Raw genomic sequence first — 19,884 nt, forward strand, 5'->3', positions numbered from 1 at the left:
TCCGTTGTCTCTTAAATGTATTTTTTTTTTTTTTTTTTAATGAATCCCGGTTAGCTGTTTTGCTTGTAAGTATATGTGTGCGTGTGTGTGACATTTTCCAAGTACACTCGACAAAGACAACACCGGAGGTCATGAGCTCACAACGTTATGCTTATTTTAATGCGGATGGGGTGGGGGGGGGGGGTAGGGGACTGCCGTTCCGATGTCATTTAAATCCACTACATCCCGGTATACGATCTTATAGGTCGGATGTATATAAAATGTACAGACACACGAGCGCCCGTAAATTATGTATATGGATATATTATTATCGTCTTCGGGGAGTCTAAACAAACAAATGCACGGCTGTACATCAAGAGCGGCAGCACGCGGTATAAGGCCCGGGTAGTGTCCGCCGGGGGTACTGTTTTGCCAACACAAGCACCGCGACCGCCATTGCCATTGGTTTTCCTTATTCTTTTGTACGCTGTGCGTCGAGTGAGCGTAAATCGTGAAGTATACACAGGCCGAGTCGGTTTGAATAGGATGTGACGTGATAGATAAAGAACGGCCAGACGGGGATGGGGTGTTGTGAAAGAAAAACCGAAAGAAGAAATTATTTAACGAGTAGTGCCGGGAGGATTTATATGTGGGGCGAGGGGAGGTGGTGGGGGGGGGGGTGCGGAAAATGATAGCTTATATAAATGTCAACGTATAAACAAGCAATAATTTTTGTTGTTGCCGAGTGCCACCGCCGCCGCCACCGCCTAAGAGTTTCCCCAGACCGCCAAAACCCTATATAAAAGGGGCCGCATGCGACCGTGGTAAATCTTTGCAGCCAACACACACGCGGTCTGAATAAAAATATCATAAAAAAGGCAAAGTGAAACCCGCACGTAGATATTATATTATGTATAAATAGGTATATATTATTTATTTATTTGTATAAAGCAAATGAAATATGCAAGATACGCTAAGGGTTCGCAACACACACACGTGTGCCGTAATCTTATATGATTGTATATCGAGTATACGTACACAAACACCACTACAAACGAACCCCCTGCCCTGTTCCCCCTTCATGCCACTGTCGTCGTCCCGGCAATATCCGTGATGTTATTTTTTTATATTTCTCCTCGCACTATACACAGCTGTACACTTAGCCAAACGCTTTTTAAGTTTGCGCGCGATGTTGGCTTTAAGGTTTTATAAACACCCCAAGTGACCCACGGAAGTTTTTATTTTTTAAAACACACCTCATAGTTATAGACAACCCCTCGTTATATCATACATGTTAATAAATGTCAATGAAAAACTTGCAAACCGAATAGAATGAATTTCACGGTCGCTTCGCACGTTTAAAGCGTACTTAACATAATTTTTGTTTTTACTCCTTAAGTTATTTTTCAAATCTACAATATAAACGTAATCGTAAGTATTTTTTAGCAATATTTCAAAATTTATAATAATAAAAACCTTTTACTTGGTTAAACGCATTATTCATAAAACTACTTGTAATTATAATACAGCGAATGTATTATAATATATAATATAAATATTCGTATTGTTATCGATGAATTTGTATGTTTGTTGATTTCGAGTATAAACTTTTGAAACCTATAAAATAATTATTCTTGCCCGATATTTAATAATATTCACATTCTTCTTCACAGATCTTCAATATCGTCAGTTATGTATTATTTACCTATTATGATAGCATAATAGAGCAAAACATGTTTGTAAAACATGAATTTGATAATAATTTGACAATTTGAAATTTGAAATGAAATTTCACAAATGATCGATAAACATGCAATAAATAATAGATAGCTATACCTAGTACTAAAGACTAGAGAAATACACAAGTACAACATAAAATTATATTTGTTTACATGGTTACTTTTTCTAATGTTATCGATTGCATATAAGGTAAAATATATGCTGCCTATACATTTATAAACATGTTACTGTAGTGAACATATTCGGACGCATATAAGATAAGTAGTCAATTAAAATCATTAACAATTGAAAATTTACAATTTTGTAATACAAACAATTATTAGTACGGACGTGCCATACCAAATTTTACGATGAAGCTGTATTGTTTACTTATGTAATGTATACGATCATAATATTAGTGTTAGCAATAACACTAATTATATTTATAAGCAACCACGCCGTTGTATACCCTCGTGTAGCATATGAAGTGTTTGTTACGCAAACCGTATAGGGGAGGGAGGGTTGCGGAGAAGAAAAAAAAACTTTTTAGATCCGGCGACGACTGTTCATTTTCTGTTTGTACATAAAATATAGCATGCCCGAGTATTTTTCAAGAACCTAATGTACTCTTGTATCGGATGACACCGATTCTTCTTGCGGGGCGGCGTGACGGTTATTCAACGGGACGTTGCGCACGTGCCCTTTGGGAAAACATTGTTTCGGCTAATTTATGGAAAAAACCCACCCCCTCCCCCTTCGGCCGACTCGCGTTTGCCGTCGATGCCGATTTTCCGATGCCACCAGACACGGAGTAGGTACCCCAGACGTGCGGCGGTACGTATCAAGTGGCTGTCGAGGCGTTCCCCGGGGAAACGGAGTGTGGAAGTTGCCTTAAACGGATTCCAACGACAAAGAGAGTCGGTACGGAAAAACGTACATGGTACATAACTAAACATGACAGTTCCTATGTTGACGGCATAATGGACACTTGAAATATAATATCGGCCAGACGACTGCGAGGCTATCAAAAACACAATTCGCTTCTCGTTAACAGACGACAAAATTAAAGAATAAATATTTATGTGCTTACAAGAAACCACAATTGGTTTCAACATCTTAAAAGATAATATTACACAATGTGTTTTTCAGAAAAAAAACTTCTCCGTCGATAGCCGTTTGAAATACGTTGAACGCAAACTGACTTAGCGGTGACAATTGTCTTTTGCAAAAATTTTATGCGACTTAAAAATAATATATAATTCATCATGCTCGACACTGGACTTTAATATTATTAATATAGGTGTTTCAATTGTACATACATTTAACTACCGGAAAATAGGTCGTGCACTATTCGAACCCTTGTTGGTCAATTATTTTTGCTTAATTGTTATAAAAACAATACTGTACGACGATAAATATTAATTGGTTTAATACCATTGCGACTACTTACGGTCTTGGGTCCGAAAATTATTATAATTATTATTATTATATTGTTCGAACCGGGCCGGGAAAATAATTAGGGACGATCCTATGCGTTACTATTATTACAATATCCGACCGTTATTATATTTATCGGCAATACAAATAAGCACATATATACATATAATATTATTGTATTTTTGTATAAGATAAAATATGCGTTTTCCTACGGAGAAAAACTGTATACGTCATAGGATGTACGATCCGTTTAATGGATTATGTTTTCCCATCATTCTGACCGACTCGCCCGCCCCGCTGTGCTCTAAAACTGGCGTTATTTATTGTTGGCAAATGTACATATATATATATATAAAAAAAAAACAAAAAGCTCTAATATTTTCGACGGATATCATTAATCACGAAATTCGTTATTATGCCGATGATAATTTTTTTCTCCTTCGCCCCTTCGATGATGATACAGCCGAAATGTATTAATATATTTTAAATGAAAACAAATGTGTGTGTGTGTGTGCATCAGCTGTATATTAACGTAGTCTTCGGAATCGACTCACACTAAACCGCTTATTTTGTAATTACATGCTACGTTCATCGTCAGCAAAACTTAACGCGCATTAACTCTACCGCTTGGAAATTCTTACATTGAAACATCATAAAGCTTTCAACCGGTTAAACATTATGAAATACTTAACTTGAGACACTCATTTTCCCTTAAAATCATTGTAATTTTGTAGTTTTTTTTTTTTTTTAGTTTTATTTATTTAGACAATATTTAAACTTTTATCTTTTGATTGGTTTTCCAAAACTCTACCAACTTTTAAAACATAAACTTCTTTTAATAAGAGTATTTTGCTGAAAATGTATACTTTTATATTTTGTTCAAAGGTAACACTAACAAACCTAACCATACGGCAAGTCGGATATCCATTATGTTTACACTCACGGATGTAGACGATGATTTTTTTTGTTGTTTTCGTGTACCCGTAAACGTATTATTCAATTGTACATGGATTTGGGCGAGGTCAACGACAGCGAAATCTCGTTTTTCCAGGGAAATAACAGCCCTCAGTTGTTTTCTTCAACCGTCCGGTCGTGCCGCACTGATTGGATTATGATACCTTTCTGGCTACTCGAAAAAAGCACACACGCGTACCATTTCGCCTTCCCCCAGCTGGGCCAAAGTCGTTTGTAACTCTACTGATGCAGTAAATGCATTTCAGAGCCGTATAAAATGGCTAATCAATTTGGTCGCGCGAACCCGCCGAAGGGTATCGTCGACAAAAAACTACGTTTTGTTGTTGGTATAGATTACAAAAAAAAAAACAACATAAATGTCTATACAGATAAAAAAGAGTACGTTTAGATTTGTTTTATACACCGTCGGCTCGCAAACGATTGCAAATTCTTATCGGCTACTTATTGGCCGACTGAAAAATAACAATAACAAAGAAAACGTTTGATTAAATTACACGACAAAAGACGAGTCGACGAGTACACGCTATTATTAAATATTTATATAGGTACAATCTGTCCCCGCAATCATATTATTTGTTTCTCTGAACAAAAAATTAAAAAAATCTAGTAGGTACACGTCCATTCGATTTTAAAATGTCGACGTTTGATTACTGCAGTATAATGGTTAATAAATAAACGATTCAGTCTTGAAGAGTTCTGTGCTTAAGGCGACATACACATATTATGTAAAGTAGGTACTTACAATAATTAAATCAACTCGAATTAACACTATTTTAAAATTATTGTAAAAACTATTAAAAAAAAAATAAAACACACATACAATATCAAATAACCGTTGACTAATCAGAACAAAAATTAATTGATACAAGTCAACTGACAAGTTATTTCTTGGATAAAATTGTAGTACTCTGTTTAATTAAATTATCGGAGTAATATCCATTAACGTTTCTTGAACAGGCATGAAACCATTTCTCCCTCTACACACTCACGTGTCTATGTTGCATACACAACACGCCTTAAAACAGATTCGTAACGTTGTGTAGTTAAACGACTCTATTAATATAAATATTGTCTATTAGGTTGATTAATTAATTAAATCGCTTTTACAGGTTTTTAAAAAATCCACTTCAATTACTTTTATCTGTTGATTTAATCGCAAGATAGTTATAGTAGTACATAATATTATATGTTATTGTCGTGTGGAATTTGCATATATTATGGTAAACACAAATACAACCACTAAATATTAAATAAAAATGAAATTGCCGAAAAAAATATTATGGTGTTAACCAATCACTTTGTTTTGTATTTTAAGAAAGTATTAAAAAACGTGAAAAAAATTATATTATTTAACATTACAACTAGATTTGTTCGTATTAGGTTTGAACACTTTTTAAAGCCAGCCTAAAGGCAAATACACAACGGCTAACGTATTATTAAATTATGCGACTTTTTGTGTGTAATGTCTAGGAAAACTGTTGCTTACCTGTAACCAAAACGGCAAGTAAAACCCAGAACTGCACAGAAAAGATGCTGCCAACGATAAAGTCGCCCAAAACATCCCGGTAACCGTTAACGTGGTTGCCATCTAAAAATTAAAAAAAACAAACAAATATCGTGTAATAAGAAATAAATTGCAATTTTTCGAATAAAAATAACAGCGTGTAAACGATGTTATCTTTAAACCATGAAAAAAAATACATGTACCAATACAAATTAATAACAAATGAGTATTATTAATTTTTTTTTTTTAATGTATTTCTTCGTAACAGTTTTAATAATAATAGAAATAATGACTGTTTGTACAGGTTCATTGTTGTGTAGCAGGTGGTTCATAATACCGGACAGCTATGCGGTAGTCGAGCGAAAAATATAGCAACTATTAATAACAATCAAGGGACGAGACCTAAGGTTCATTAAATATTTACTGGCATTTTTTTTTTTTTGAAAAAAATAAATTCAACCGACGCAAAGAAACGAGTTGGGCTTATTTTTCGGTATTATATTTCGGGTCACTTAAGCTTTTGTAATAATTTATCCCCATCAATTTCCGTAAAAAAAAAAAAAAAGTAGAAATTATTACAATATCGCGGTACGCTTTTTGTACATAAAAACAAATAGTATGGCGCACATTGTAAAGATCCAATAAACATATTAGTGTACACTGTGTTATTAATCATATTTTTATAATGTATATATACACGGGTACTACCCTTTCCGGAACGTAGGACACCGAACAATTCCTATTTTATTGACAATCCAAATATATATATATAATAACAATTATTGTCGAGCGATGCACCCACATGTGTGTATATGCTGTCCCCCGAAGACTTACGTCTTCCGGTTTGTATCATTAAAAGTTTCCGTCGCGAACAAACTTCTTTAACCAACATCATCCTATATAATACAATATGCGAACATACACGTACATTACTCAAGTGTAATGCGCACCGAGCTATTGTTAAGTTAAACTTTTACGGTAAATCAGTCAGAAACAGCGCTTCTCCTGTCGATTGGAATGGCTCAAGGGTGTACTACTACTACTACTATAACACGTTCGGAAACGGGATAACTGCCGGCACGGTGATGTGCGGTCGGTTATCTAAGACCCTAAGTGTTCGATGCTGTCGAGGCCTAAATGAAATATTATTATGCACTATAGTGTTTAGTTTGAACGCAAAACAACAACAGCATAATAGATATATCCCGCAACGGCGCAGTGGTGGCACAGAACAGATAAAAGCAGAAGGGTCAATGTAAAGTGTAAACAAAAAAGTGACGACCATTTTGTATCTATTTAGTATTATATCCATATACACAAATAAAAATAACAATGTATACATATAACATTATAGTAGTGTAGCCTTAGAAAGATGGCCGCCGCGTTTTGTGTGGTATCTGCCCCGTGTTAACTTTTATCAGTGTCCGGGGTCTGGTGAGTCTTTTCGCCAGTACTCAGGTAGGTGTTTTAGTCTCACTAATAAGCCATTTAAACTCTATAAAAACACATGTTTTCTACCACGCATACCGTGTACATTAAAGAAATAAAAAAATTGCCGGCAGGGTCGAAAAATATATTTTTATCATTTGCAGTATTCTTATATTAATTACTTTGTGATTGGTGTAAATTTTACGTTACCTTAGTTTAAATGTGAAACCCCTTGGGAAAAGACCACTAGGTAGACCAAAGCAAAGATGGATAGACAAAGTAAAAAAGACTTTAAAAGAAATTGGAATACAAGATATGGAAGCAGTAGCACAGGATAGAGACAGGTGGAAGCTAATTTGTGTTGCGGTAATGGGCCTCAATGGCCTCTGAAAAACCGAAGAAGAAGATAAAATATTTATAATTTAATGCTAAGCAAAAACTGATTTATCGAACATCACATGATAAAATATATTGTTATTGAGGATGAATATAATAATTTATCATTTTTTTCTTTTATTAATATTAATTAAATGTGTGGCTTTACCCAATGCTAGTATTTAATGAAATATCATTATTTATGAAAGTTCTAAAAAATGTAATCCTTTCTAATCGTTTAAGTATGTTAATTATTTATATTCAGATCTTAAAAAACCTCTTTGTTTGATGTTTCCACCTCAAAACCTTTACTACCTATAGGTGTTTCCCATCCCTTAAGATTTATTAATTAAAATTTCGCATAATATTATTAATTAAGAAAATCTTTATGATTTATAGAGTATGTGCACTTTTATAACAGGTAGCCGTTCTTTATTCGCATAAACTTTTTCAATTATATTTTTAATGGACGAAATTTCTGAGAAATAATTACTTACAATATCCATAATAATATGGGCTCGGAGATCTAAATCAAACCAGCGCAGTGCAATGATCTAGGACCTACTGATGTCAATAGAAAATATTGACTTGGTCCTTGTAACACATTATAACATAATATAGTATAGTAATTTTATTTTTATTTTCTCAATAACGTATATAATATTGTGTACCGTTTTATTATAATTTCACTTGGTTTCTAATTTACAGAGCAATACCATAGTTTTGGTCCGTGCTGGATAATACCATTGCGGATATTCATTTGTGCATATAACGCTCAAAGATAATAGATATGATCAACCTCATAACACATAATAAATATATTTGTACTTGTATCCGTACATCTGTACCGTACAAACGCAGGGCATCCGTTCAACGTAAGCTACTTATAATATAAGAACATGTAATACTTAATAATTTCCAATATTGTAGTTTTTTTTTGACAACACAGCTTAGTCGATGACGTTTCGTTATAATTTTATAAAAAATTGAACAACTCAACTTGCCCTTCATTAGTAGTTGGTACTCTTCAGATAGCTAATCCGATCAGAGTAACTAGTCAGCAACCACAGTTTCGAATAAATAATTCTATTTCTGCTCACTTCGCTCTAAACTAATAACTCCATTACAAGTTGTCATTTAAGATTCGAGAGCTCCGAAACGTACACGGGAAAAGTTAGATACTTATTAAATAATGAAAAGTTATATATAAAAAAATATACATCAACATTCCAATTATTATTCTATGAGAAAATCAATGTCCTACGTCGAATGTACACATCCTGTATAGATATATACTTAGGTATCGCACACCTACCCACTTATTTTCTAAATGGAAACTCGAAAACCTTATATAGTATAATATAATGAAATTTAATGTAGTGCTCTTTGGTCGGAGAATATTGCGATTGAACCCGCTTTGTATCGGTCGCGTCGGTTGAAGAGGGTCACAATCCAAGATAATTTGATGGGATTTTTATTTTTTTTAATACTCAGTTTTTCATTTCATCGGCGAAACGCTCTAATTGAGTGACAAAAAATACACACAGTATTCGCGCGGTACTCACAATTATTAAACGATACACCTACAGCTACGTTTCTTCTTCTTCTTCTCCTCCACCGTCTTCATCACAACTATTGGGGTCGTCCACTCCTGTACTAAACTCCCACTTAACACATCATCCTCGCATTCACCAGCAGTTCTCTCATATCATTCTCGATCGCATCCAACCACCTGCAATTCTTATTGCTACCGATTCCTCTCTCCTCGTGCATGCCCAAACCACCTTGGTCTGGTGTCTCTCATTTTGTCCACTATACAATCCAAACCTAACCTACCTCTTATGTATTCTTTCCTTAACCTATCTATCTCTCTCTCTATTCAATATTTGTTCCATTTTCCTGTCTACCACCCGACCCTCCGAACCATACAACATAGTCGATCCCACCACACTCTTATGCGGTAAAACTTATCTTTAAGTCTCCATTGGCATTTTCTTGTCACATAAGACAACTGACACAACTCACACCTGACTCTTCACTCTGCACTTAATCACTATAATAATATGTTTCACGTCCTCGCCAAAGCCACCGTCCTTTTCTATAAAAGTTCTTAAATACTTAAAAGCTCTCATCCGTCTAACGTTTATTTTTTCAAATAATATTTCAACAAACAGAAAAATATGCATGTTCGTGAAACTCTGCCCGGCTTGCTAGGTTATAAAAGTTCATACACTTCCGGATATGACGACGCCGCCGCTATATTCTCATAGTGCATCTGGAATGGCGCGTGATATGTTTTGTTTTTATGTGAAGTTATTAACTTAGTTCCGGGAAATGCTTTCGTATGCATTTTTTGGCGTGCTCGGAAGACAAAGACCGCGCCATGACGTTGCTAGTTCCAAAGTATATTTCAGCGTCATAACACTAGCAATAACGGTAATGCCAGTGAATTCTGGTTTTATATTTGCGAAGAGACAGCTATGCATTTGCGTCTAACGACCGTCGAAACCGTCTTATACTAAGAAAAGGGGAACGCTCCGCAATTACTAAAATTGTAACATGTAATTATTAATTATGTATACACTGTAGTGCCTGTATACACAGCTTAATGAAACACCATCTAGAGTGAGAACGGTAACCCGATCAGAGTAGCTGGTTAGCTGGCACGTTGACGCGACCTTCGAAAACAGTATATCTTTTTCAAAATAAAAATATGAAATAAAACTACCTACCTATGTATTTAAACGTTTATTAATATTGCTACAATTCCAGATGAAGTGCGCATTCAACAATAGTGTCCAAAAACTCAAAACTCAATTATCCGTACTAATTAAATGTACAGTTTATAAAAATAAATTTGTTGTTTTAGACTGATATATAATTTTGCAAGAAATTACATTTTAAAGTTATGCGGTTAATGTTTTTACCTTCATTAGCTCGTTTAAAATAATACGCTATATCTGTAACAATTAATGTTAATTAAGTTGAATCACACTTGGTACAACTTTAAAACAGTACGATATTGTGCTTATACACATACACTATATTGTGTATATACATATGTACATATAGTATACAGAATAAATATTTAAGAATTCTATTTTTTTTCTTTTTGAGTCAGAATGGTTTGGTAAAAAAAAAAATAACACGATATTTGTTTCTGTTTGACAGTGTATCTTTATGGAAAAATTGGTATGTTATTATTAGTAATATATAGTTTTACAATAAATAACTTATTTATTATGTTATTGAACTACGGCACAGAATTAAAAAGTGTAGGGCGAAAAACTATCGTGATAAATTAAGTTTTAAAAAAACAAGTTGGAAATTCAGTATCCGGGCGGCTGCTGATCTGGAAGTTATTTATTACTTCTTAACAAAAAAAAAAACAAATTTACTGATAGTTCTTGAACAAAACTCGGTCGAAACAAAAACCCTAGTTAATATTTAATATTGTCTTTTTTCTAAATTTAAGTTACCTAATTTTAAGTTTTCATAATAAACTTAGATTGGACATGTCACGTGTAGATGGAAATACAAGTATTCCAACTCATGAAATAAAAATAAAACCCATAGCTCAGCGTCAAAGTTAAACTGAAATGAACATTTATTTTTATTGCTGAAAACCCTTACACAACATCTGTATACTATTCAACTGTAATAGCGCCTTAGGTATAATAATAACAATGATAGCACTCAAAGTTTCGGACAACTTATTTTTGTCAAAATGCGTTTGTCAGGTCATATAGTTTTTCCAGCCCGCATCTACGCCGTACGTTAGACGCGTAAGTGCAATGAAGTATTACCGTCGAAAGTACATTCAATTAACAGTACATGCGGTGACTATATATTCAACAACATATTATTATTTACAAGCATTCGGGAAGCGAGATCTCATCTCGATGGGATGGTCAAAAAAAAAATCATTAGGGTAATACGGTTTTCTTAGGATAGCGTCAAAGTAGGTATATTCATTTTAATTTGACGCCACGCTTGATTGAACATCACACAAATTATACAGCACAAACGTGTTCAATATTGAAACATATTATTTATCATATAAACCGTCGCGGTGTACATCAACGTTTCTTCTGATATGCGGACATCAACCGTATTGTTAAACTCTCACGGGAGAAAAACCCCACGGCGGGGCTGTTCATTGTCGCCGAGACTGTCGCGTTAACTTCAAACGTCAGCGACGACAACGACTCGAGCGAAAAACAAGCGAAAGAACGCGCATTAAACGACTGTATTACAGAAAACCAGTGCTTTACACCGCGACCGGGGGGAGGGGGAGGGGTGGTGGAAAAAGGGATGTGAATAAAGTTTATGTCCGTAACGACCCTCGGCAATTTCTTAAAGATAACATAAGCGTCGGAGGTGCGGTCGTTTTAAATGTAAAAAAATAAAAAAAACCAACAACAACCTCTCGACAAAAAAGCTATCATAATATTTTAGGTGAGAAAGTTTTGGGCGGGCTCCGGTTATTAAAAAGCCCTTCGGTTGCACCACCATCGCCACCGGTGGCCTGTGCGTGTCTCTCTCCCGGCCCGAATGCGTGAATCCCGGCGAAAACACACACACACACACAAGTTGTATATGTGTATTTATATTTCAGGGGGGAAACACTCTGCTCGGGCGCGACCCATAGACGTAGGACGTCCATAGTAAATTAGAACACAGCGCTGAGGGACTCGTGGGCATAGGCGATAAATTATGTTGAAGATGCTCAACTTTTAGCGAGGCCCTGTGTAAATCCGTTCGGATCGGTTACGGTGCCGAGCGACCATTAAAGCCGGCAAAATAACTTCTCGAAGAAGTAAACGACCGGAAAAGAAAAAAAAACAAATCGCCGACAAGTAAATGCGTTGTCTTGACTCGTCTTGATCCCTCTTTCGTCGGAGAAATGTTAATCATTACCTATTTCCATACGCGGTAAAATGTATAGCACAATAAGTAAATGTGTCGTTCAATGTAAATGTGAGTTATCTCCTAGTAATTGAATTTTGAAAAACGAGCTTTTTGTAAATTAATGTGTAGGAAAACAAATACAAGTGTTTATTCAGCGTTTTCCATTTTCTATCAATTTTTGTATTTATTGGAGTTGCTTATCTTTTATAATAAAAGAAGATATGACTAAATGTGACTCCATTAAGCAAAAATATGTATAAAAATGCACCATTTTTACAATGAACGTCCAATATACAATAATATAATGCAATGCATGTGATACATTTGATAAATAAGTCACCCATTAACGATACTTAAATTTGATATCTATATGAATTACGGCAAAAATGTCGATAAAAAAATACCTTATGTTCAGTTCAGTTCTTTGTATATCTACTGAACGGATTTCAAAACTTTTTTTGTGTGATAAACTTACAACTTTTAACTTTAACGACTAAACACATGTTTTGAAAACAAAAATGAAGCCTTTTAGGAAATATGTTTATGAGATATTACATTTTATAAGAAAACATCTGTTTTTTAATGGTCCGGTGAACCCTACATTGGAACTCGCGTAAGATGTAAGCTTTATGATAGATGTTAGATGTTAGCTTTGATTTCCAACGACTTTTATTAATACTCAAATTACAGCAATATATTATTATAATAGAAAACTGTTTATTGATGAACAGACATGGACAAAATGTGTACCTACGTTTTAAAAAATAAGATAAAGTTAGTAACGATGGGAGATTCTAGGAAGTGATAGAGAATTTTGTACGCTCGAAGAGGAATTGGGTAAATAGAGTAGAAAATTCAAGTATTTGGAATCAGCCATGAAAGAAACCCGAGTAGATGTAGTGGAAATATAGGCAAAGCAGCGGTGTTGTACAACAGAGAGTCGTCGTCAAAAGGAAAGTCAAGAAAAAAAAGGCCATCGACGGCCAATGGAAGTGTAGAGATTGACTGGATTATACAAAATAGTGAATAGTAAGAGGATGATATCCGGTTAGTTGCGTTAGTAACAGGAAAAATGACTGCAGTTGCCTGGTTGCCTATTTTGAACGGCGTTTAGACACTTAAAAAACAAATCAGTGTATGTAAATATGAAATGTACCGTTTGTACAAAATATATTATTCAATTATTTTTTTTTTTTTTTATGGAAAACTCGTATAATCAATTCTGTATCCGTCGACGGCCGTTAGAATTAAAAAAAAAACCCCGAACCGATATCGTTATTGATTCGGCCGGCATTAGCAAGAGAATTCTTTTTTTTTTAACGCTCCGTTTTTTGTGTTGTGAATTAATTTCGCTCGACGTAAACGTATTGTTTTCCGGTGATACATTGCGGCTGTGTGTAGTCCGACTATTAAAATAAATATATCAATGTCAATGGAAATGCGAATGCCAAAACACAACAGTACAACACGACGACGGCGTACAAGTCGAAGAGAAGAACACCGTTCTTATAGGCAAGACGAGTGTTATCACAGACTATAATAATAAGAAAACGGTTAGCTCACTCGGCCGGAAACAATTGAAATTTAACAAAAAAAAAAAACTGATTAAGGACTCGCGAAGATATCAGTGTAGCCGCACGAATTAGTATAAACTATTGTGCAGATAGCTTACAATATTATCGTACGAATTCCTCATCAATCGTACGGTTTAAATGATAACTGACTATGCCAACGCAGATTAGATCCAAATTTTTTTTTTATCTTATCTGTTATATGGTTATGAAATTTTACGCTTGAACCTGCGGTCACAATGATTTCATTTTGAGTCATGATTTTTGTTGTTTACATGCCGAGTGAACTATCTGTTTTCATATTTTAGTCTGTCCTATTATAACATAATATAGTTTATCGACATTTTATTTTTCGGTTGCGTTAACCTCGTTAACTTTGTTAAAACCGGACAAAATACAATCTTCTTGTTTGTCGTTTTCATCTTCGCCTTACACCTTCGCCTGACAAAATATAATACACCTATAATATAATAATAGTATATTTTACGACGGCCACCGCAGCATGTCCCCGGGTTCATTATTTTCGCACAGTCTTTTCAAAATAATATAATAACGTCTTATTGGGTGTATTTTTGCCGCCGCATTGTTTACCGTTGTGCCTGTCGATTCTTGTTCGTTTACACGACCAAACGATCGACATAATAAGTTTATATAGCTTTTTGATTAACGACAACGGTCACAAGTTCCAACTTTGATAATATTATACCTATCTGGCTTCCGGTGGCAGCTAATTAACCATCAGCAACTCCTCCACGTTTACTGCAAGTAGTCAACACACTCGCGCCAACTACTTGTGGGTATACATTATTAAGTTATTGGAAATGTTGCATACATAGTTTATCGGCTCGAATGGAAACTATTTGAAAACAGTCAACCGTGGCCAATCATTATTAATCCAAAATCGTTACAAGTTGACATTCAGCGGTTTGAATGAAGGCAATTTATTCAATAATTTGTACATTATGTTTTTTGCACAAAACGCAAACAGTCGTATACAAAAATAGAGACCGATTTATTTCTCTTAGACTGTTATTTATTTTAAGACACTCGCAAAGACAATATTATGTATGTTGTGAATATTATATACATATGTTTTGGCACCGTTCCACCGAGATAATTATTATTATTAAGTTGGCTTGTGTTATTATTGCAAGTGAAAAAATAGTATGTTTACAAAACGAATGTAAGATTAATAACTAAGCATCCTTTAATTTGTAATAACACAAACATAATTTTGTAATTATATAGCTATATACAATATTGTTTTAATAATATATTGAATATTCTTTTGATACGTTTAGAGCAATTAAAGACTTGGCGAGCAGCAACCGCAGCCATGTCCATTTTTATCAAAAACTGAGTTTTGATGGATAAATTATTCTATATTTTGGTGGAAAAAAAAACTAGTTAAGTTGGACTATTACTTAAAAAGATGATACAAAACGCATTTTTTTCGCACCAACGGTAGTAAATGCGATAAAAAAATTTATTTTGATCGTCCTGAACAATTTAAAAAATGGACATGTCTAGTTGTTGCCCTCAAGTTTTCAATTATTAATCTAGTTACAGTTCTACAATAAAATAATACAAAATTATACATTTGTCTATACATTCTAATGTATGATAATATTATTATGTAAATAGTCATTCTGTAGTGTTAAAAACCCGCATTTCATTAAGTTTACTTACATAAGCTACACTAGGTACGCAAAAACTTTCTAGGCCATATTAAAGAGGTAAACAACATTTTATTTTATTTCAGTGTGGATCCCATTAATTTAGGTTGTAAAATATATTCCAATATAGTAAGTATATGTGGTATATGTGCGTAAGCTCACAATAATTTATTTTCAATTATTTGTCTATGTAATCAGTCTGTTGTCTATTTTTGAAGTATTTGAATGCGGCAAAGAAAATGCAGCTGCTTCTTATGAATTTATATTGGTAAATTATATAGAATTTACCCAAAGTGACGAGTAGACATATGCGTGTATTATTTTTAGAATACTATTTTAAACCTTAACATCCGTTAACATAAAAAAAAATGTTTTATACATTTTCTATCAGGAGAACTTAAAACCTCGACTAACTGTATTATTGAAAGCATGTTTTACAAGAATTTTGTTTTTTTAAATTTAATATAAATTTCTAAAACATTCGGAAAAATAATTTTTGTTACCATTAAAAGAAAACAGATTTTTATTTCATTGAAATAATATTAGGTATTACAATGATTTATGAGAAATTGTTTTTTTATTATAAGAACGGCATTTTCTTTCGATTACATATTTTGTATCGTGTAAATGGGACAACTGTGTGTGTGTTTTTTATTAGTTTTATTTATAATATAACCATCGATCTTGTGCATATAAAAGAATACCGCGCTCCCTCTCTCTTCCCGCTAACGACTTCCATTGTGGGTCTATATAATTTTTATATGCCAAACTATTTTTTTAAAAATAGCTTTTTTTTATATATTTCTCCTCGACTCGCCCGTCTCGTCCATGACCATAATCAGCTGTGTGTGTGTGTGTGTGAACAAAATAAAGCGAACAGTCCTCATCAAACGGAATATTATTATTATTACTAAAGCGATTTTAGTTTTTTACAAATTAGCGAGGTACATTGGACATTGGTAAAAAAAAAAATGTTACACAAACAACAAAAAAAAGTTTCTTTGTACAATTAGGTACAAAAATATGACACTCGAGTATGGATTTTGTTCTCGGACCGCCAAAGTCATAAAAAATACCGCAAAACTGGCAATTTGGTCACCTCGCGTTGGTCTAACGCGGTCGTTTTTGACACGTACGTTTTTCCATCTAATAAAGTTTTCCGGTTTAGGTAACACGGGTTGTACGTTTTTTTTATTTTGGTCGCTGCCAACCCCACCCGACAGCCCTCCGCCCCCGTTCTTTTTATCTCTCCATTAAAGCGCGTTATTTTATATTTCGTACATAATTCCAGATGACGGAGAACCCCGTGTATATAGCCGCCACCATACATTATTCATTCGCCATTGACACCGAGTCCTAATACCGGCAGCGGCTATACCGGAGCCGTGCCCCCCGCCAGGGAAAGGCATCTATCTTGCTGCCCCACGTGACACTATCAAGATACATCGACACCGCGGGTCACGCCGAGTCCGAGTCGAGCAAAAACTTCTTTGCCACGCACTTATTAAAATACACCATTCTAAAATGATTACCGCGGTTTGGGTACCCGGCGGATAAGGAAATACTTTAAAAGAAGAGTGTGAAAAACAATAACAACAATACAAATCGCGTCTTGTTCGAATCATTTTATGATATATTTAATAATTATTATATGTTTTGTTAGCACCGTTTACTTTTGTTAGCCGCCTTTTATTAACTATTTCGCATCCGGATCAACGTCGTTCAACGACCCTTTCTCAATACTATGATTCTACATAATTTAGATTCCAGAAACCACACTCACTTGTGTTGCTGAAAGAGTAATTTAATTAACAACTATTGTAGCATAAGTAGAGGGCAAGATGGACGTCGGTTTATAACTGAAGACACAAACCACACAATACTTGTCACTAATTGTACTGTGGGGTGGTCGTAATTAAAATGAAAAAAATGTTAATAATTCACATGGTAGTTTAATTTTTTGGGTTTTTATAAACAAATTAGTGGTACCATGGGGGGGGGGAGGCGCTGACATAGACATAGACGAGGGTTTACAGGGAAACCCACTCTTTCCCAATGGACATAATGCTCATGATTTCACATATTTTATTATATACAATTTAATAGGTAATATGTATGTGTAACAATAATAGTATGCGTTTTCAATGTGTAGTAGATTATGTTATTTTCATTGTTTCGGTGAAACAGTATAAACCATCTGCTCGCTGTTTAATGAAATATTTTCATAATGAACCACCGTCGCTCAAATGATTTCCATATTATAAAATAGTCAGACTGCGGTAAAGTTACGTTGTGATATTGTTATTATTACCCTTCTTCGCAGTTATTTGGCGGTCCATAAGGAAGTATGTCAACTGTATACGTCATATTAAATCGCATGATGCATTATCATATTATTATTGCCTACCTTTATGGTCGTTGCTTTATGCGTTATATACAAATACATTATATTATACTTTATGTTCATATTATGTACATCACTCAAGTTAAGAGCGCCGTATGACCTTAAAGGCCAAGGAGTAAGTATAGTATGAGTAATATAGTTTTATATAATATACGTGTTTTTTTTTTTTTTGTAAGTTTGTGATTTCCAATTGCCATCGTTGCGAGCGTCACACAGCACTATAATCATCAAACATTTATAAAATTGTCATTGCTATATTATTTATGAGGTGGAAAAAGAACCATATTATTGTATTTTAGTAAACCGTATCGGATGTAACGACCTCGAGGTCGTTCCTCGAAGTCGAGTAAAATGGTGTTTAAACTTCAGTAACCCAAAGGACCGGGATGCTGTTAAATATTCACTCCTGATTAAAATGTTGTCACAAGTTTCCGTTATTTGTACTATTATTGTTGCTGTTAGGGTGCACGGCCACTCATCTCTATACTTTGCTAACTCCTTTTCGACGTCCACTCCAAACTTTCTCAGATCCTGTCTTTACACCGTTTCTCTGTTTTGTCGGAAAGTCTGTTGTCGGAATTACATGTATCCGGTACGCAACTCTATAGCTGTCATACATTCCACTTTATCAATAGTACCACAACTGCTGTCCAAAACAAATGTACTAAAAATTTCAACACAACTCGATCAATCGTTAAATAACCGCACAATTGATCTGGTTGGTAATTAAAACAATGCCTACCATTCAGAAATGTTGTGATGCATAACCTATACAAGTGTAACAGCGAAATATTATGACAGCTATACCAGCTATCTCTTGAATATTTGTTCAGGTCCAATATGCAGTAATAATATTGCGCACCGCCTAAAAACTACAAAACTTATAATAATGAACGTTAACTGGAAAGGCAGCAAAGTAATTTCCCAACTATCGATTGATAATATATTTTCAATTACTATTCGAACGGTTCCCGGTACTATTATTGTTAAAGAAATATTAATTTTTTCCCTTGGCACCGTTTCTGCGTTAAACGGCGAGACTGTGTATTATTATAAATTCTAATACAATGATGTCTACCGAAAAGTTTATGAAAAGAGCCCCGAGAGAAAAACACCTCTAGTCGCTAACTATACATGACCGTCTTAAACTATCAGAGCTATAAACCACCTGAATTAAAAAAAAAAAACAGATCACCACAACCCGCGTATGGAACTCTGCACCCGGTTAACCGCACCAAGGCCGCCGGTGTAAATACAATAAGCTATGTTATAGCTGTGGAATTTACCTTTTTGTAATATTGAACCGTAGACCGTTTTCTGTACTGGTAAAATACAACTATAATCCGTATGTTCACGAACAACAACCAATTTTTTTTTTTAGCTTTTCACACGGCATACAATCGCAAACGCCGGTAGACTATGTTCAATTTTCTATTGTACGCCAGAGGTAAAAAAGCACGACTCGTTATCGTACACGTGCGGTAAAAGGCGGCCAAGTCGTGGGAAACGTGCGAGCCGCTACGCGATGCTAAGTTTACTGCCGGTAAACCCCATTCGGTGGCATGGAGCAGCGACGCCGCAAAATCTGTCTGCCACCGAGCGTCGCTGCCTCTACCGCTGTGTATAATAAGCCGTCGTCAAACTGTATCCTTGGTTCAGTTCATTTCCCTTGTTCCCCCACCCCCTGCCCGCCACCATAACGACTGTCTTTCCGGCACAAAATAAAACTCCTAGATCGGTGATTTATAAATGGTAAAAAAAAAAAAATGTCCGCTTAAATTTAATTAGACGGCTGATTTTTTTCTAAGATAAAACAAATGGTTTGCAATAGTGGATTACAATTTTTTTTTTTTCGCGGGACAATTTATTTTGACCGGAGTCACCCAGAAAAATTTGTGACATTTT

General features: G+C 34.7%; 1 protein-coding gene across 1 annotated transcript in view; it reads right to left on the minus strand.

Moving 5' to 3' along the window:
- The window catches only part of LOC126834279 (LHFPL tetraspan subfamily member 1 protein-like), a 137,526-nt gene extending 118,025 nt beyond the window's left edge, over positions 1-19,501 (minus strand). Inside the window, exons 1-2 of the mRNA XM_050566084.1 lie at positions 19,266-19,501; positions 5,597-5,698 (exon numbers count right to left, since the gene is read on the minus strand). Of these exons, the coding sequence (XP_050422041.1) occupies positions 5,597-5,698 (102 nt within the window). The 5' untranslated portion in view covers positions 19,266-19,501. The remainder of the gene's footprint in view (positions 1-5,596; positions 5,699-19,265) is intronic.
- Positions 19,502-19,884: the final 383 nt, after the last annotated feature.

This window comes from Adelges cooleyi, unplaced genomic scaffold (genome assembly GCF_023614345.1).
Source record: "Adelges cooleyi isolate 19-005CV unplaced genomic scaffold, UGA_ACOO_1.1 ACOO_flye_CR_arks_rails_tigmint_CR_PRNA_21, whole genome shotgun sequence".
NCBI classification, from domain to species: Eukaryota; Metazoa; Arthropoda; class Insecta; order Hemiptera; family Adelgidae; genus Adelges; species Adelges cooleyi.